We start from the raw sequence: 20,878 nt of genomic DNA on the forward strand, positions 1-20,878 counted from the left end.
CAACAGTTTCCCATGTGTGTCAAGAACGGTCCACCACCCAAAGGACATCCAGCCAACTTGACACAACTGTGGGAAAGCATTGGAGTCAACATGGACCAGCATCCCTGTGGAACGCTTTCGACACCTTGTAGAAGCCAGTAGGGCTGCACGATTAATTGATCACATTGAGACAACATGGCTCTGGGGTTAAGAGAAGCTTTAGCAGGCCTGGGTCCTGAATGAGGACCAGCCAGTGTGACAACAATCACGACGTGGTAAAGATCACCGCGTTGAATGACTGGACCAGACAGGCTGCACCTTGCTATCGGTACGTGTTACATGTTAAGGCACATTAACTTAATCATTTCAATAAGAATAATAATGTGTAATTATGTACAAGTAGGCTCTGTCACAAGGTTCCTAGACACACTTACCCCTTCCACAATAGTATGGCTGGCCTGGTACAAACTCTGCCGCCATAACCCAGTCCCCTGCGCCTGATCCATGAGGGTTCTCTGGGCCGTCTGCCGACTCACCACCCGCCGATCCACTGGGAACGGGGGCTGGAGCGCTGGCGGCGAGGGACGTAGGAGTGAGAAGGGCGGAGGCAGGGGGTGGCAGCAACAGCTTGGGCCCAGGCACTTCTTCTTTAGAGTGTTCAAACCTGGAGAGAGAGAGAGAGAGAGAGAGAGAGAAGGGGGGAGGGAGGGAGAAGGGAGGGAGAAGGGAGAGAAGAGGAGAGGAGGGAGAAGGGAGAGAGAGGGAGAAGGGGGAGAGAGGGAGAAGTGGGAGAGAGGGAAGAAGTGGGAGAGAGGGAAGAAGTGGGAGAAGTGGGAGAAAGGGAGGTCAGAGAGCAAATGAACAGGTCAGAGGCAGAGAAAAGACGAGAGAAAATAATAATTAAAATGATTCAATGTTAAGGTTCTCTTGCAGGGAACTGAACTCATCTTTACAAACAACTTTTAATTGAAGACAAAGCTTCACCGTAGCTCCCTCAGAACCTTTCACTATTGACATACATTTGAAATAAATACAAAATATTAAAATATAACTAGTTAACTTGTTGGGAGATCATATATAGATGGTAAACAGAAGGGGGCCTAATATTGACCCTTTGGGACCCCAATGTTATAACTATTACTACATTGGGATTCTATATACCTGTGTAGACTGCTACTCTATGCTCAAAGTAGTCTATACACCTGTGTGTAGAATCCCAACAGGGGACTCGTCTACACACAGCTATATAGAATCCCAACAGAGTACTAGTCTACACACAGCTATATAGAATCCCAACAGAGGAGGTGGTCCCGTGTAGCTCAGTTGGAAGAGCATAGCGCTTGCAATGCCAGGGTTGTGGGTTCGGTTCCCACGGTGGGGGGCCAGTATGATAATGTAAAGCCCTCTACTGTAAATTGGATAAGAGCGTCTGCTAAATGACTAGCATCAATGTAGTAGTAGTCTACACACCGGTATATAGGGGCGGCAGGTTGGTCTAGTAACCGAAAGGTTGCTAGATCGAATCCCCCGAGCTGACAAGGTAGGTAGGCCGTCATTGTAAATAAGAATTTGTTCTTAACATGCAGATCCATGGACGATACAGTATGTGCGTAGTTCTGTACACAAAAAAAAAACTAGTTGTTAACAAGTTAACTAAAGCTATGGTACATGTTTCTAAAAAATATATAAAAAATGGATGACTAATTCTTAACCGCCTTTTAATAAAAATCGACAAGACCGGACGTTCTGGTTGAGATGGGGGAAGAACCTGAAAGTCTAACTTCTCTCGCCGTCCTTTTGGACTCCGACTTGTAAGAAACATGTGACGAAGGTGGTGGTCAACACGGTTACGGATTATCCAACTTTAGGTTCGAATAAAAAGGCCTTTCCTTCCTCTCTTGGCTCCTCGGCCTGCTGTGATGTTTCTGCTTGTGACCAGCATGTGACAACCAATTGAATCACTCTACAGAAACAAAACACTTCAGATTTTGATCACAAACCAAAAACAGTTACCACTATTGTCATAACATTTACAAACATAATTGATATATGTCTGGATAGCTTTAATAAGCAGTATATAGACTTAGATGAAAGCCTCTTTAAGATCCTGCATGGTTTTTGCCCCTCCACCTCTATGCCGGTATATCACGCTGAACGAAAGCCCTTGTCTTTTAGATCCTGCATGGTGTTGCCCCCTCCACCTCTATGCCGGTATATCACGCTGAACGAAAGCCCTTGTCTTTTAGAATCCTGCATTGCTGAACGAAAGCCCTTGTCTTTTAGATCCTGCATGGTGTTGCCCCCTCCACCTCTATATCACGCTGATGGAATAGCCCTCGTCTTTTTAGATCCTGCATGGTGTTGCCCCCTCCACCTCTATATCACGCTGAAGGAAAGCCCTTGTCTTCTAGATCCTGCACTCTGAAGGAAAGCCCTTGTCTTGTAGATCCTGCACGCTGAAGGAAAGCCCTCGTCTTCTAGATCCTGCACGCTGAAGGAAAGCCCTTGTCTTTTAGATCCTGCACGCTGAAGGAAAGCCCTCGTCTTCTAGATCCTGCATGGTGTTGCCCCCTCCACCTCTATGCCAGTATATCATGCTGAAGGAAAGCCCCACCAGGAATACAAGGGCAGTAACTAGAGGGGATCGCCTTGTCCCTTTTCCACACGGTAAACATGGGTATTCTCTGTTAGAGCTACAATATGTAGAATGCGATGCCCATGGACTTGAGAAGCTGCATTGATTATTGTGTTTGTTGTTATATTGAAAACATAGCTCAACATCAATCCAAACCTGTGCTGTGGTTCCTCATACGTAGGACGACTCTTGTTGTTGTTGATGTCGTTAGAATGATATATTATTGGATGTAATGGTATGTTGTATTGTGGCTGTGTAAAGGCCCTTACCTGCCCAGGGACTACGGATGCTAATTAGCTTTTGGCTAACCCCGGGCACACTTACATGGATGTTATATTATTGTAAAATTGATTCGTGTGCATTGTCCCCTATAAATATAGTAACAGTCGACACACTATACTACTCAGTTGGGATCCTATATACATCTGTGTAGACTATAACTAACGTTTACATAACATGTTCTCAGACTAGCATGTTTTCAGATGTCAACATTAAAAACAGAGAGTGTACAGACCACTGCTATGAAGGAAGTGTCAAGATGTCAACATTAAAAAGAGAGAGAGTACAGACCACTGCTATGAAGGAAGTGTCAAGATGTCAACATTAAAAACAGAGTGTACAGACCACTGTACAGACCCTTCATTACCCCCTCTTCTTCCTCCTTCCTCCCTCCCTCCACTACCCCTCTCCTTCCTTCCTTCCTCCACTACCCCTCTCCTCCTTCCTTCCTCCCTCCCTCCACTACACCTCTCCTTCCTTCCTTCCTTCCTTCCTTCCTTCCTTCCTTCCTTCCTTCCTTCATTACCCCTCTCCTTCCTTCCTCCCTCCACTACCCCCCTCCTTCCTTCCGTCCTTCCTTCCTCCCTCCACTACCCCTCTCCTTCCTTCCTCCCTCCACTACCCCTCTCTTCCTTCCTTCCTTCCTCCCTCCACTACCCCTCTCCTTCCTTCCTTCCTCCCTCCCTCCCTCCACTACCCCTCTCCTTCCTTCACTACCCCTCTCCTTCCTTCCTTCCTTCCTCCCTCCACTACCCCTCTCCTTCCTTCCTTCCTCCACTACCCCTCTCCTTCCTTCCTTCCTTCCTCCACTACCCCTCTCCTTCCTTCCTCCCTCCACTACCCCTCTCCTTCCTTCCTTCCTTCCTTCCCTCCCTCCACTACCCCTCTCCTTCCTTCCTTCCTTCCTTCCTCCCTCCACTACCCCTCTCCTTCCTTCCTTCCTTCCTTCCTCCCTCCCTCCTTCCTTCCTTCCTTCCTTCCTCCCTCCCTCCACTACCCCTCTCCTTCCTTCCTTCCTTCCTCCCTCCACTACCCCTCTCCTTCCTTCCTTCCTTCCTCCCTCCACTACCCCTCTCCTTCCTTCCTTCCTTCCTTCCTTCCTCCCTCCACTACCCCTCTCCTTCCTTCCTTCCTTCCTCCCTCCACTACCCCTCTCCTTCCTTCCTTCCTTCCTTCCTTCCTCCCTCCACTACCCCTCTCCTTCCTTCCTTCCTTCCTTCCTCCCTCCACTACTACCCCTCTCCTCCTTCCTTCCTTCCCTTCCTTCCTCCCTCCACTACCCCTCTCCTCCTTCCTTCCTTCCTTCCTCCCTCCACTACCCCTCTCCTTCCTTCCTTCCTTCCTTCCTTCCTCCCTCCACTACCCCCTCTCCTTCCTTCCTTCCTTCCTTCCTTCCTCCCTCCACTACCCCTCTCCTTCCTTCCTTCCTTCCTTCCTCCCTCCACTACCCCTCTCCTCCTTCCTTCCTTCCTTCCTTCCTTCCTCCCTCCACTACCCCTCTCCTTCCTTCCTTCCTTCCTTCCTCCCTCCACTACCCCTCTCCTTCCTTCCTTCCTTCCTTCCTTCCTCCCTCCACTACCCCTCTCCTTCCTTCCTTCCTCCACTACCCCTCTCCTTCCTTCCTCCCTCCACTACCCCTCTCCTTCCTTCCTCCCTCCACTACCCCTCTCCTTCCTTCCTCCCTCCACTACCCCTCTCCTTCCTTCCTCCCTCCACTACCCCTCTCCTTCCTTCCTCCCTCCACTACCCCTCTCCTTCCTCCTCCTCCCTCCACTACCCCTCTCCTTCCTTCCTCCCTCCACTACCCCTCTCCTTCCTTCCTCCCTCCACTACCCCTCTCCTTCCTTCCTCCCTCCACTACCCCTCTCCTTCCTTCCTCCCTCCACTACCCCTCTCCTTCCTTCCTCCCTCCACTACCCCTCTCCTTCCTTCCTCCCTCCACTACCCCTCTCCTTCCTTCCTCCCTCCACTACCCCTCTCCTTCCTTCCTCCCTCCACTACCCCTCTCCTTCCTTCCTCCCTCCACTACCCCTCTCCTTCCTTCCTCCCTCCACTACCCCTCTCCTTCCTTCCTCCCTCCACTACCCCTCTCCTTCCTTCCTCCCTCCACTACCCCTCTCCTTCCTTCCTCCCTCCACTACCCCTCTCCTTCCTTCCTCCCGCCCACTACCCCTTCTCCTTCCTTCCTCCTCCACTACCCCTCTCCTCCTCCTCCCTTCACTTACCCCCTCTCCTACTTCCTCCCTCCACTACCCCTATTCCTATTACTCCCTCCACTACCCCTCTCCTTCCCTTCCCTCCCTCCACTCCCCTCTCCTTCCTTCCTTCCCCTCCCTAAACCCCTCTTCTTTCCTCCCTCCTAAACCCCCCTTCCACTTCTTCCCTCCCTCCACCCCCCTCCCCTTCCTCCCTCCCTCTTCTTCCTCCCTCCTCTAGCCCCCATATGGAATAATGAGGGCTGATACATCCCCAACACCCCCATCATATGGACCGACTGGCGGAGTAATGTTCCTTCACATACCAACAGCAGCAGCACAATGCCACACCGGTTCTGGTCTAAGCCGTCTCAGTGGGTCTAGTTACATAACAACAGGTCAATGCCACACCGGTTCTGGTCTAAGCCGTCTCAGTGGGTCTAGTTACATAACAACAGGTCAATGCCACACCGGTTCTGGTCTAAGCCGTCTCAGTGGGTCTAGTTACATAACAACAGGTCCAATGCCACACCGGTTCTGGTCTAAGCCGTCTCAGTGGGTCTAGTTACATAACAACAACAGGTCAATGCCACACCGGTTCTGGTCTAAGCAGTCTCAGTGGGTCTAGTTACATAACAACAACAGGTCAATGCCACACCGGTTCTGGTCTAAGCCGTCTCAGTGGGTCTAGTTACATAACAACAACAGGTCAATGCCACACCGGTTCTGGTCTAAGCCGTCTCAGTGGGTCTAGTTACATAACAACAACAGGTCAATGCCACACCGGTTCTGGTCTAAGCCGTCTCAGGGGGAAGGCTAGAAGGTAAATGCTACACCGGTTCTGGTCTAAGCCGTCTCAGGGGGAAGGCTAGAAGGTAAATGCTACACCGGTTCTTGTCTAAGTCCTCTCAGTGTGTCTAGTTACATAACAACAACAGGTCAATGCTACACCGGTTCTGGTCTAAGCAGTCTCAGGGGGTCTAGTTACATAACAACAGGTCAATGCTACACCGGTTCTGGTCTAAGCCGTCTCAGGGGGAAGGCTTAGAAGGTAAATGCCACACCGGTCTGGTCTAAGCCGTCTCAGGGGAAGGCTAGAAGGTAAATGCCACACCGGTTCTGGTCTAAGCCGTCTCAGGGGGTCTAGTTACATAACAAACAGGTCAATGCTACACCGGTTCTGGTCTAAGCCGTCTCAGGGGAAGGCTAGAAGGTAAATGCTACACCGGTTCTGGTCTAAGCCGTCTCAGGGGGAAGGCTAGAAGGTAAATGCCACACCGGTTTCTGGTCTAAGCCGTCTCAGGGGGTCTAGTTACATAACAACAGGTCAATGCCACACCGGTTCTGGTCTAAGCCGTCTCAGTGGGTCTAGTTACATAACAACAGTCAATGCCACACCGGTTCTGGTCTAAGCCGTCTCAGTGGGTCTAGTTACATAACAACAGGTCAATGCCACACCGGTTCTGGTCTAAACCATCTCAGTGGGTCTAGTTACATAACAACAGGTCAATGCCACACCGGTTCTGGTCTAAGCCGTCTCAGTGGGAAGGCTAGAAGGTAAATGCTCACAGAGTCAGTCCATACATAGCAGCCTATGTAAATCCTGTTATTACCATCTAGGCTAGACGGCTAACAAAAGCAAATTGAGTGCATCCCAAATAGCACCCTTAATCCCGATATAGTGCACTACATTTGATAAGGACCCTGGGTCAAAAGTAGTGCACTTAATAGGGGAAAAGGGAGCCTTTTTGGGGACACAGACAATTCCCTAAAACAGACAGTTGACCTGGGAGAATGCTAGCAGTGGTAACTATGGGATGGTAACTATGGGGATGCTGCTAAAAGCAGACCAATAGGAGAGAGACGCTGTCTGAATGAACTGGTTGAACTCGTGTTCTGGTTTAAAGACTCAATGAGAAGTCTACAAACAACTGTGGTGGGAATGAGTTTTCAGTGAGATTTCTTAGGATGTGACGTAGGCTAGGACTCCCACACTTGACAGCATCGTGGCTCCTGGATATCATTGATTTAGCCTATTGTTTAAAAAATATATATATGCAAATAGTAGTCCATTTAAAAATGTTACTCGTACCTGCTAGCCCATTACAAAACTCACTTGACATAATACATACGATTACTCAAAGGAGTATCTCAACTCGGCACAATTAAACATGTTTACTCTGCGCCATTTCAGTCTCAATCCCATTTCCAAGCCTGCCATTTTGTTTTTAAAACAGATAACACCAGGAAAGGCCTTGCTTGGGCAAACATTCCTAGGAGTAACACAACAACGCCGCATAGAATTACAACCCAAGATTATTTACACAGTAAGAGACATTGTAGGGCAGTCTGACTTCCTCAGAACACAATGTAAATATGGGTGTTTGATTTGATGGAGTGTTTTTGAGTTGTTGGGTAATTGTCATGTTGACCTAGCTAGCCTGGTCGGTTTGGACAATCCTGCCCACTCCAACGGTCATTGTAACGACAAACCATAGGAGTTGGCAAGACCTCAAACATCTGGGACCAGGCTAATGTTTTACATTTTAGTCATCCCTCTTATCTAGAGAGGCTTCCAGTCAGTACATTCACCTTCAGATAGCTAGGTGGACCAGTCATAGTCAGTACGTTCACCTTCAGATAGCTAGGTGGACCAGTCATAGTCAGTACATTCATCTCCAGATAGCTTGGTGGGACAACCACATATCACAGTCATAGTCAGTACATTCATCTTCAGATAGCGAGGTGGACCAGTCCTAGTCAGTACATTCATCTCCAGATAGCTAGGTGAGACAACCACATATCTCAGTCCTAGTCAATACATTCATCCCCAGATAGCTATGTGGACCAGTCCTAGTCAGTACATTCATCTCCAGATAGCTAGGTGGACCAGTCATAGTCAGTACATTCACCTCCAGATAGCTAGGTGGACCAGTCATAGTCAGTACATTCACCTCCAGATAGCTAGGTGGACCAGTCATAGTCAGTACATTCACCTCCAGATAGCTAGGTGGACCAGTCATAGTCAGTACATTCACCTTCAGATAGCTAGGTGGACCAGTCATAGTCAGTACATTCACCTTCAGATAGCTAGGTGGACCAGTCATAGTCAGTACATTCACCTTCAGATAGCTAGGTGGACCAGTCAAATCAAATCAAATTTATTTATATAGCCCTTCGTACATCAGCTGATATCTCAAAGTGCTGTACAGAAACCCAGCCTAAAACCCCAAACAGCAAGCAATGCAGGTGGAGAAGCACAGTCATAGTCAGTACATTCACCTTCAGATAGCTAGGTGGACCAGTCATAGTCAGTACATTCACCTTCAGATAGCTAGGTGGACCAGTCATAGTCAGTACATTCACCTTCAGATAGCTAGGTGGACCAGTCATAGTCAGTACATTCACCTTCAGATAGCTAGGTGGACCAGTCATAGTCAGTACATTCACCTTCAGATAGCTAGGTGGACCAGTCATAGTCAGTACATTCACCTTCAGATAGCTAGGTGGACCAGTCATAGTCAGTACATTCACCTTCAGATAGCTAGGTGGACCAGTCATAGTCAGTACATTCACCTTCAGATAGCTAGGTGGACCAGTCATAGTCAGTACATTCACCTTCAGATAGCTAGGTGGACCAGTCATAGTCAGTACATTCACCTTCAGATAGCTAGGTGGACCAGTCATAGTCAGTACATTCACCTTCAGATAGCTAGGTGGACCAGTCATAGTCAGTGCATTCATCTCCAGATAGCTAGGTGGGACAACCACATATCACAGTCATAGTCAGTACATTCATCTTCAGATAGCTAGGTGGGACAGCCACATATCTCAGTCATAGTCAGTACATTCATCTCCAGATAGCTAGGTGGACCAGTCCTAGTCAGTGCATTCATCTCCAGATAGCTAGGGTGGACCAGTCATAGTCAGTGCATTCATCTCCAGATAGCTAGGTGGACCAGTCATAGTCAGTACATTCATCTCCAGATAGCTAGGTGGACCAGTCATAGTCAGTACATTCACCTTCAGATAGCTAGGTGGACCAGTCATAGTCAGTGCATTCACCTTCAGATAGCTAGGTGGACCAGTCATAGTCAGTGCATTCACCTCCAGATAGCTAGGTGGACCAGTCATAGTCAGTGCATTCACCTTCAGATAGCTAGGTGGACCAGTCATAGTCAGTGCATTCACCTTCAGATAGCTAGGTGGACCAGTCATAGTCAGTGCGTTCACCTTCAGATAGCTAGGTGGACCAGTCATAGTCAGTGCATTCATCTCCAGATAGCTAGGTGGACCAGTCATAGTCAGTACATTCACCTTCAGATAGCTAGGTGGACCAGTCACAGTCAGTGCATTCATCTCCAGGTAGCTAGGTGGACCAGTCATAGTCAGTACATTCATCTCCAGATAGCTAGGTGGACCAGTCATAGTCAGTGCATTCATCTCCAGATAGCTAGGTGAGACAACCACATATCTCAGTCCTAGTCAATACATTCATCCCCAGATAGCTATGTGGACCAGTCCTAGTCAGTACATTCATCTCCAGATAGCTAGGGTGGACCAGTCATAGTCAGTGCATTCATCTCCAGATAGCTAGGTGGACCAGTCATAGTCAGTACATTCATCTCCAGATAGCTAGGTGGACCAGTCATAGTCAGTACATTCACCTTCAGATAGCTAGGTGGACCAGTCATAGTCAGTGCATTCACCTTCAGATAGCTAGGTGGACCAGTCATAGTCAGTGCATTCACCTCCAGATAGCTAGGTGGACCAGTCATAGTCAGTGCATTCACCTTCAGATAGCTAGGTGGACCAGTCATAGTCAGTGCATTCACCTTCAGATAGCTAGGTGGACCAGTCATAGTCAGTGCGTTCACCTTCAGATAGCTAGGTGGACCAGTCATAGTCAGTGCATTCATCTCCAGATAGCTAGGTGGACCAGTCATAGTCAGTACATTCACCTTCAGATAGCTAGGTGGACCAGTCACAGTCAGTGCATTCATCTCCAGGTAGCTAGGTGGACCAGTCAGTCAGTACATTCATCTCCAGATAGCTAGGTGGACCAGTCCTAGTCAGTGCATTCATCTCCAGATAGCTAGATGGGTCAACCACATATCTCAGTCATAGTCAGTACATTCATCTCCAGATAGTTAGGTGAGACAACACGTCACATTTATCCCACTGTCCTGACGAGTGTTGGTTTCTTGAGGGGAGATCTATGTGAGTAGGACCACTGGACTCAGCAGGCTGAGTGAATGAGGAGCGGATGTTGTCAACCATTTTTTTTCAAAGTGGTTGACAAAGTCCTCCACAGAGAGGGAGGAGAAAGTGGAGAAGAGTTTCAGGGTTGAAGGAAGAAGCTTGAAATGTAGAGTGATAAAAAGCAGCTTTAGCAGCGTAAACAGAGGAGGAGAAAGTAGAGTGGAAGGATGATAGGCCCTCCAGAAGGTCAATTTTCCACCATTTCCGCTCAGCTGCGCGCAGTGAGTCACTCAGCCGGTGGTCGGGCCAGGAAGAAAGGGGACAGAGAGTCTAACAAAGAAGAGTAGGGCCGAAGAGTCAGAGTCAGGAGACAAGAGGGAGAAGCATTTAGCAGAAGGAAGAGAGTATAGGAGAGAAAAGGAGAGAGTAGTGGGATAGAGAGAGAGGGCGAAGAATGTGGCATTGCATGACCATATGGGTCTGAATGGGTAGTGGCTGGGGGAGAGATGGAAAGGAGACAAAGTAGTGGTGATCAGACATATCGGAGGGGGGTTGCAGTGAGATTAGCAGGCGATCAGCCTCTAGTGAAGATGAGGTCAAGAGTGTATTGCCGGCCTTGTGAGTGGGAGGTGACTGGGAGGTGACTGGGAGGTGACTGGGAAAGGGTGACGTCAAAGAGGAAAGGACTGGAAAGAAAGCGGGGGAAGGAAATGAATTGAAGTCAGCCGTCGGAAGGGTTGAAGTTACCAAGTACGATGAGTTTTATTTTGATTTAACCTTTATTTAACCAGGCAAGTCAGTTAAGAACAAATTCTTATTTTCAATGACGGCCTAGGAACAGTGGGTTAACTGCCTGTTCAGGGGCAGAACGACAGATTTGTACCTTGTCAGCTCGGGGGTTTGAACTCAATACTCAGATAATGTTAAGTCCAACGGTCTAACCACTAGGCTACACTGCCGCCAGTGGTGAGCCATCGTCAGGAAATGAGCTCATCAAGATGTCAAGCTCATTGAGGAACTCGGCAAGAGCACCAGAGGGGTATCCTACGAAGCAGGTTTGAGGAGTTAGCGAGGCAACGGAGTTCAACTCAGGATAACCGGTCATCCGAAAGTGTCTTAACTTTTAGCGTTGCCATAGAAACGTATTCTTCAGATCTAACCTGCTCTGGGGCAGGTTAACACACGGCTAACTCCACTTACCCTGAATAAAATGACTGACCCGCGAGTTGAGGACCAATTCAAATCTGATTACCTCCCGCTTGCAAAGATTGCAAGATTGCATCCCCTTAATTTGAGGAAGATGACTGATAAAATTTTTTTTAATATATAACATCATTAATATATAACATCACACATTTTGTAATGACAGAACACATTTTAAAACTTCATGCAATCTAACACTTTTGCATGACTTAATATCGGAAAAGGTGTAGGAAAAGAAGCGCTTGTACATGGATAAGATAAGCACACCAAAGATAGCAGTACCGACAATAAAGATGCCACTTCTAAGAGCCCGCTTCACACCATAGCCTGCTTCACACCATAGCCTGCTTCACACCATAGCCTGCTTCACACCATAGCCTGCTTCACACCATAGCCTGCCTCACACCATAGCCTGATTCACACCATAGCCTGCCTCACACCATAGCCTGCCTCACACCATAGCCTGCCTCACACCATAGCCTGCCTCACACCATAGCCTGCCTCACACCATAGCCTGCCTCACACCATAGCCTGCCTCACACCATAGCCTGCCTCACACCATAGCCTGCCTCACACCATAGCCTGCCTCACACCATAGCCTGCCTCACACCATAGCCTGCTGAATTAACAATAACTTTTTACTTTCGGCACAAATGAAAAACGTGCCACCCACCCATGGATTGGCTGTCTCAGCATCGTTTGGCGTTCGACTCGCCACGTGCCACATGGACGTAGTTACAAGCCTGCTGGGAGAGTTTAGCGGCAGGCCGTCGTAGTACGGATGGAGCCTGACCTGGAACGTGAAGGTAACTGTCGTAGTACGGATGGAGCCTGACCTGGAACGTGAAGGTAACTGTCGTAGTACGGATGGAGCCTGACCTGGAACGTGAAGGTAACTGTCGTAGTACGGATGGAGCCTGACCTGGAACGTGAAGGTCACTGTCGTAGTACGGATGGAGCCTGACCTGGAACGTGAAGGTAACTGTCGTAGTACGGATGAAGCCTGACCTGGAACGTGAAGGTAACTGTCGTAGTACGGATGAAGCCTGACCTGGAACGTGAAGGTAACTGTCGTAGTACGGATGAAGCCTGACCTGGAACGTGAAGGTAACTGTCGTAGTACGGATGAAGCCTGACCTGGAACGTGAAGGTAACTGTCGTAGTACGGATGAAGCCTGACCTGGAACGTGAAGGTAACTGTCGTAGTACGGATGAAGCCTGACCTGGAACGTGAAGGTAACTGTCGTAGTACGGATGGAGCCTGACCTGGAACGTGAAGGTAACTGTCGTAGTACGGGTGAAGCCTGACCTGGAACGTGAAGGTAACTGTCGTAGTACGGATGGATCCTGGCCTGGAATGTGAAGGTCACTGAAGCTGGGAAGGTTTTCTAAGTAGCTCTATATGGCTTCCTGGGATACCCCTCAGGGGGGCGATAGATAATGTCAAGCTTCAGAGGACAAGTGACAGTGATGGCATTTAAAATGAGGAGGAGATGGACAGGTGAGAGAATCTCCACTTAGGAGAAATGAGTAGCCCTGTGCCAAAACCGCCATGACATAGTCAGATGAAGAAACAGCAGCTGGAGGCGCAGTGCGCTCTGGGTAATCCATGTCTCCATCAGGGCAATATAGGCTGATATGACGGCAGATGTTGTCCCATTACTAGGGCCCTTAATGATCTCTAGCCTGGCTGATCCCCCGTATGGGTGTGTGTGCGCGTGCAAGCAACGTGAATAACATGTTGACATTAGGAAACCGCTGTGGCGTTTCGTGGCGTTGCGTTCTTAGGTGTCAGATGATTCCCCGGGAAGAGAATTCCACTATATAGCCTGCTAACTGTTCTCAGAAGAAAAGCTGACTGACCAGTCTCAGTCAATACTAAAACATACTGTATCCTACTGCCGTCAATACTAAACATACTGTATCCTACTGCTGTCTCCGTCAATACTAAAACATATTGTATCCTACTGCCGTCTCCGTCAATACTAAACATACTGCCGTCTCAGTCAATACTAAACATAGTGTATCCTACTGCCGTCAATACTAAACATACTGTATCCTACTGCCGTCTCAGTCAATACTAAACATTCTGTATCCTACTGCCGTCTCAGTCAATACTAAACATTCTGTATCCTACTGCCGTCTCAGTCAATACTAAACATTCTGTATCCTACTGCCGTCTCAGTCAATACTAAACATTCTGTATCCTACGGCCTGCATCTAAGATGTAAACACAGCCTTTGATCGGCTGTCAGTGTGTTAACTGAAGCTCCCAAAGACTGAAATAAGATATCTGTTTGAGTGCACTTGAAGTATGCAGAATGCAATACGAACGGTCTATATAATTCTTGGCATCCGACCGCAAGGCGCGGTGTCAGAGGGTAGTGTATACAGCCCAGTACATCACTGGGGCAGAGCTCCCTGCCACCCAGGACCTCTATACCAGGCGGTGTCAGAGGGTAGTGTATACAGCCCAGTACATCACTGGGACCGAGCTTCCTGCCATCCAGGACCTCTATACCAGGCGGTGTCAGAGGGTAGTGTATACAGCCCAGTACATCACTGGGGCAGAGCTCCCTGCCACCCAGGACCTCTATACCAGGCGGTGTCAGAGGGTAGTGCATACAGCCCAGTACATCACTGGGACAGAGCTCCCTGCCATCCAAGACCTCGATACCACCTTCCGTGATTGGTAGACGTAGTACCATGGAAAGTACACAAGTTCTGATTGGTTTAAAGTTTAGTACTCCGCGGCGTTTGCCTGTCCAGCTAGCGAACTTAAGTACTTTGAAATAATTTGCAAAAATGGACTTTGCCAAACAGAAATGTGTTCAGAATAAATAAATATACACAAAATGTCAAAACAAGCTCCTCCCTCCACAGTAGTGCTGAGTGGTTAACCAACATGACGTTTTCATTCTTTTTTATTTTTTTTAAACAAATTGACCGACATTGATTCAATGACTTGAATTCCATTTCGTTCTGGTGTTTGTGAGCCCAACACGCAGTTTCTCCAGAGAGAAATCAAATCATTTGAGAAAAATCCGGGAAATCAAGTTAGGAACGATGTAGGAAGTGGTAGTTTTCATTAAGCAAATATCCAACCTAGTTCAGCGCAGAAATGTGTTAATTACCTACAATGACCATAATTCATTGCTCCATTTTTTTTTCCCGACTCAGAGAGTGATCAGAGAGAAAGAGGCGAAGCGAGAGGTTTTACTCTTGGCAAAATAATGACTTTCTATGGGCTTATTTTGGATCTAAGCTTGTCAGCTTGCCTTCCTGCCTTTGGGACAATGACTGCCATTGTTAGGGCCAGGGGACATGAGCATCTCATCATTATTTACAGATCTTTGGACGGGATACACTTTCTACACCTGCTACGTTGGGCTAGATACACTCAGAGCACATGAGAGAGAAACTTACACAACAACGACAGGGACACTTTGTGAAAATATAACTGATCTACTATGAAGAACTAGTAAAATGATTTTCAGACAACTCTGCAGCCATACTTGGGCAGGCTAGCTAAGTAGAATGAGTACCGACTACAGGCAGTACAGTGTGGGCAGGCTAGCTAAGTAGAATGAGTACAGACTACAGACAGTGCAGTGTGGGCAGGCTAGCTAAGTAGAATGAGTACAGACTACAGACAGTACAGTGTGGACAGGCTAGCTAAGTAGAATGAGTACAGACAGTGCAGTGTGGACAGGCTAGCTAAGTAGAATGAGTACAGACTACAGACAGTGCAGTGTGGGCAGGCTAGCTAAGTAGAATGAGTACAGACTACAGACAGTACAGTGTGGGCAGGCTAGCTAAGTAGAATGAGTACAGACTACAGACAGTGCAGTGTGGGCAGGCTAGCTAAGTAGAATGAGTACAGACAGTACAGTGTGGACAGGCTAGCTAAGTAGAATGAGTACAGACAGTACAGTGTGGACAGGCTAGCTAAGTAGAATGAGTACAGACAGTACAGTGTGGGCAGGCTAGCTAAGTAGAATGAGTACAGACTACAGACAGTGCAGTGTGGGCAGGCTAGCTAAGTAGAATGAGTACAGACTACAGGCAGTACAGTGTGGGCAGGCTAGCTAAGTAAAATGAGTACAGACTACAGACAGTACAGTGTGGGCAGGCTAGCTAAGTAGAATGAGTACAGACTACAGACAGTACAGTGTGGACAGGCTAGCTAAGTAGAATGAGTACAGACTACAGACAGTGCAGTGTGGGCAGGCTAGCTAAGTAGAATGAGTACAGACAGTACAGTGTGGACAGGCTAGCTAAGTAGAATGAGTACAGACTACAGACAGTACAGTGTGGGCAGGCTAGCTAAGTAGAATGAGTACAGACTACAGACAGTGCAGTGTGGGCAGGCTAGCTAAGTAGAATGAGTACAGACTACAGACAGTACAGTGTGGGCAGGCTAGCTAAGTAGAATGAGTACAGACTACAGACAGTACAGTGTGGGCAGGCTAGCTAAGTAGAATGAGTACAGACTACAGACAGTACAGTGTGGGCAGGCTAGCTAAGTAGAATGAGTACAGACTACAGACAGTCCAGTGTGGGCAGGCTAGCTAAGTAGAATGAGTACAGACTACAGACAGTGCAGTGTGGGCAGGCTAGCTAAGTAGAATGAGTAGACTACAGACAGTGCAGTGTGGGCAGGCTAGCTAAGTAGAATGAGTAGACTACAGACAGTGCAGTGTGGGCAGGCTAGCTAAGTAGAATGAGTACAGACTACAGACAGTGCAGTGTGGGCAGGCTAGCTAAGTAGAATGAGTACAGACTACAGACAGTGCAGTGTGGGAAGGCTAGCTAAGTAGAATGAGTACAGACTACAGGCAGTACAGTGTGGGCAGGCTAGCTAAGTAGAATGAGTACAGACTACAGGCAGTACAGTGTGGGCAGGCTAGCTAAGTAGAATGAGTACAGACTACAGACTGTACAGTGTGAACAGGCTAGCTAAGTAGAATGAGTACAGACAGTACAGTGTGGGCAGGCTAGCTAAGTAGAATGAGTACAGACTACAGACAGTGCAGTGTGGGCAGGCTAGCTAAGTAGAATGAGTACAGACTACAGGCAGTACAGTGTGGACAGGCTAGCTAAGTAGAATGAGTACAGACTACAGACAGTACAGTGTGGGCAGGCTAGCTAAGTAGAATGAGTACAGACTACAGACAGTACAGTGTGGGCAGGCTAGCTAAGTAGAATGAGTACAGACTACAGACAGTGCAGTGTGGGCAGGACAAAGTTAGACGGCCTGGCTGGCTGCTACTGCCTGAACAGAGATGAGGTGATCAGGCTACTTTAAGGAAAAATAAGTCATTAAAAGACAACTAAGTAATATACAAAACTGAAATATTTATAATTTCATTGACGTCTTCCCAATGTGGAACTTAGAGACAATGGAATATTTGTAATGTTTTGGCAATTGAATGTTCACTATTTTGGGCTTTGGAATTTCCATTAAAAAGCTCTAATATAATTCTAACGCCATTATTTTATAATTATATTTCATGTAAATATCTGAACCCGACGTCAAAAAGCACCAAATCTCTCAGCACAACTTGGCAGAGTTCTATAATCTCAAAAACTAAAGCAGATAGCATGCTATAGCCCACCACCTCCAAGGCAGCTTGCTGTGGCCCACCACCTCCAAGGCAGCTTTCTGCGGCCCACCACCTCCAAGGCAGCTTTCTGCGGCCCACCACCTCCAAGGCAGCTTTCTGCGGCCCACCACCTCCAAGGCAGCTTTCTGCGGCCCACCACCTCCAAGGCAGCTTTCTGCGGCCCACCACCTCCAAGGCAGCTTTCTGCGGCCCACCACCTCCAAGGCAGCTTGCTGCGGCCCACCACCTCCAAGGCAGCTTGCTGCGGCCCACCACCTCCAAGGCAGCTTTCTGCGGCCCACCACCTCCAAGGCAGCTTGCTACGGCCCACCACCTACAAGGCAGCTTGCTACGGCCCACCACCTACAAGGCAGCGTGCTACGGCCCACCACCTCCAAGGCAGCTTTCTGCGGCCCACCACCTCCAAGGCAGCGTGCTATAGCCCACCACCTCCAAGGCAGCTTGCCACGGCCCACCACCTACAAGGCAGCGTGCTACGGCCCACCACCTCCAAGGCAGCTTTCTGCGGCCCACCACCTCCAAGGCAGCGTGCTACAGCCCACCACCTCCAAGGCAGCGTGCTACGGCCCACCACCTACAAGGAAGCTTGCTACGGCCCACCACCTCCAAGGCAGCTTGATACGGCCCACCACCTACAAGGCAGCGTGCTACGGCCCACCACCTACAAGGCAGCGTGCTACGGCCCACCACCTACAAGGCAGCGTGCTACGGCCCACCACCTACAAGGCAGCTTGCTACGGCCCACCACCTACAAGGCAGCGTGCTACGGCCCACCACCTACAAGGCAGCGTGCTACGGCCCACCACCTACAAGGCAGCTTGCTACGGCCCACCACCTACAAGGCAGCTTGCTACGGCCCACCACCTACAAGGCAGCTTGCTACGGCCCACCACCTACAAGGCAGCGTGCTACGGCCCACCACCTACAAGGCAGCTTGCTACGGCCCACCACCTACAAGGCAGCTTGCTACGGCCCACCACCTACAAGACAGCTTGCTATGGCCCACCACCTACAAGGCAGCTTGCTACGGCCCACCACCTACAAGGCAGCGTGCTACGGCCCACCACCTCCAAGGCAGCTTGCTACGGCCCACCACCTACAAGGCAGCGTGCTACGGCCCACCACCTACAAGGCAGCTTGCTACGGCCCACCACCCACAAGGAACATATTAAACTTTAAATAAGGTTTACCTGCACCGGTCGCCGAACACACAGTTTCCTTTCTGAAAGAACTTGCAAATCATAGCTGCAGCTGGTTGACTGGTGTTGAGATCATGAGAATATCGACAGTTGATGCCTTCTTTGCAAAGCCCATGCATGAAATACCTGAGAAGAAACCAAAGACAAAAAACAAAACAAAAATCACACAAATGATTTGAAATCTGCTCTGTTGAAATACCTGCGAAATGGAAAGACAAAATAGAAAAATGTCTGCTAAAGTTATTTCACATCGATTACAACAGAGGTGTTCAAACAAACTGCCTGAATGTAGCTTTTGAACCAAACGATGATGCTCGTTGTAAAACGTTACTGTGGGAATATGAAGACTAGAAACAATTCTTCCTGTTTATCAATATTATTATTTTTTTTATCACTTGCGACAAAATAAAGGCCTAAATGATACCAATATTTCAGGAGCTTTGACTCAATACTCCATTGGTGTAACTACAACTAATATCCAGCGGAATTAAAAGACCAGTGGATAGCTAGTAAACACAGTAGCACTATTACAGAACTGGCGTTGGTGACCACGTTCAGAGTGTAATTAACATTAGCTAACACAGTAAAACACTGACTTATATAATTCTAGCTAGTTAGCTGGTTGTCTCTACCGCATTTTAGCTTTGGTCGAGGAATGAGAGCTCTGCGAAATATCCAACCATATTTACACATCCCCCCCCCGGAATCATTTCAGTGTTTGGCTGATAAATATTATCATATTAAACCATTTTATGATTTTAATTATATTGAATTCAGTGTCTGTTTGCCGCTGGGTCTCCATGCGTTTTCCTTTTGTGTTGCCATTGCGGATGTTACTGTGTATCACTTTGAATCGTATGGGGGAATATCTCTCTAGTTAATAATGTCTCAACTGCAGGACGAACCAGTTTTACCATCGGCTGCCTGTATCACAACAAAACACAGCTGGGCTTGCTACCGGAGCACAAAAGACGGCGTTATAAAGTCGCTTAACAAACGGCCAAAACCCCCGGCGTTTTGGTTACAAACCATGGGCAACATCAACATAGTGGTGCTAAATTGATTCCCGGGTCTTGTCGTTACCTGCAGGTGACGTGTTTGGTCCAGGCTCCTGGTATTGCTGGAGCCGCTGTAGCTGCTGCCTCCGCCATTGCTGTTATGTTGAGGTTGAAGCCCAGTACCCGGATCTTCCCGGAAAGTCGAGCTCCGAATCGGGAATCTTCGGAAAATCGACGCTGCTGCTGTTTCTCTTCATGTGACCTGTAACGTAATGAAGCCCAGTACCCGGATCTTCCGGAAAGTCGAGCTCCGAATCGGGGATCTTCGGAAAATCGACGCTGCTACTGTTTCTCTGCATGTGACCTGTAATGAAGCCCATGCACCGACCTACCGTCAGAGGGCACGCCAGAGCAGCAGGATATTTCAGGCAAATCAATCAAATTATCTGAACACAGATAGAACAATGAGCCAGATATTTTACCGGATGTATAAATGTGAAGCATCCGGTTGGGTCAAATATGGGGATGAGAAGAAGCCCTGTGGACGTCATTGGAGAAGATCAAGGGCGATTAATTCTGGCCGAGATTATGCACATTTATTTATTTATTTATTTATTTATTTTACCTTTATTTAACCAGGTAGGCAAGTTGAGAACAAGTTCTCATTTACAATTGCGACCTGGCCAAGATAAAGCAAAGCAGTTCGACAGATACAACGACACAGAGTTACACATGGAGTAAAACAGACATACAGTCAATAATGCAGTATAAACAAGTCTATATACAATGTGAGCAAATGAGGTGAGAAGGGAGGTAAAGGCAAAAAAGGCCATGGTGGCAAAGTAAATACAATATAGCAAGTAAAACACTGGAATGGTAGTTTTGCAATGGAAGAATGTGCAAAGTAGAAATAAAAATAATGGGGTGCAAAGGAGCAAAATTAATTAATTAATTAAATACAGTTGGGAAAGAGGTAGTTGTTTGGGCTAAATTATAGGTGGGCTATGTACAGGTGCAGTAATCTGTGAGCTGCTCTGACAGTTGGTGCTTAAAGCTAGTGAGGGAGATAAGTGTTTCCGGTTTCAGAGATTTTTGTAGTTCGTTCCAGTCATTGGCAGCAGAGAACTGGAAGGAGAGGCGGCCAAAGAAAGAACTGGTTTTGGGGGTGACTAGAGAGATATACCTGCTGGAGCGTGTGCTACAGGTGGGAGATGCTATGGTGACCAGCGAGCTGAGATAAGGGGGGACTTTACCTAGCAGGGTCTTGTAGATGACATGGAGCCAGTGGGTTTGGCGACGAGTATGAAGCGAGGGCCAGCCAACGAGAGCGTACAGGTCGCAATGGTGGGTAGTATATGGGGCTTTGGTGATAAAACGGATTGCACTGTGATAGACTGCATCCAATTTGTTGAGTAGGGTATTGGATGCTATTTTGTAAATGACATCGCCAAAGTCGAGGATTGGTAGGATGGTCAGTTTTATAAGGGTATGTTTGGCAGCATGAGTGAAGGATGCTTTGTTGCGAAATAGGAAGCCAATTCTAGATTTAACTTTGGATTGG

At 48.0% G+C, this 20,878-nt stretch overlaps 1 protein-coding gene across 1 annotated transcript; it reads right to left on the reverse strand.

Annotated features, from left to right (window-relative positions):
* Positions 1–225: 225 nt before the first annotated feature.
* Positions 226–19,568, reverse strand: LOC109883099 (probable E3 ubiquitin-protein ligase makorin-1). Its single transcript, XM_031821529.1, has 3 exons — positions 19,403–19,568; positions 18,311–18,445; positions 226–643 (listed from the first exon to the last, which is right to left on the reverse strand). The coding sequence occupies exons 1-3, from the start codon at positions 19,468–19,470 to the stop codon at positions 400–402; spliced, it is 447 nt and encodes a 148-aa protein (XP_031677389.1). The 5' UTR covers positions 19,471–19,568; the 3' UTR covers positions 226–399.
* Between the last annotated feature and the right edge of the window lie 1,310 nt (positions 19,569–20,878).

The sequence above is a fragment of the Oncorhynchus kisutch genome, unplaced genomic scaffold (assembly GCF_002021735.2).
Source record: "Oncorhynchus kisutch isolate 150728-3 unplaced genomic scaffold, Okis_V2 scaffold3988, whole genome shotgun sequence".
Lineage (NCBI taxonomy): Eukaryota > Metazoa > Chordata > Actinopteri > Salmoniformes > Salmonidae > Oncorhynchus > Oncorhynchus kisutch.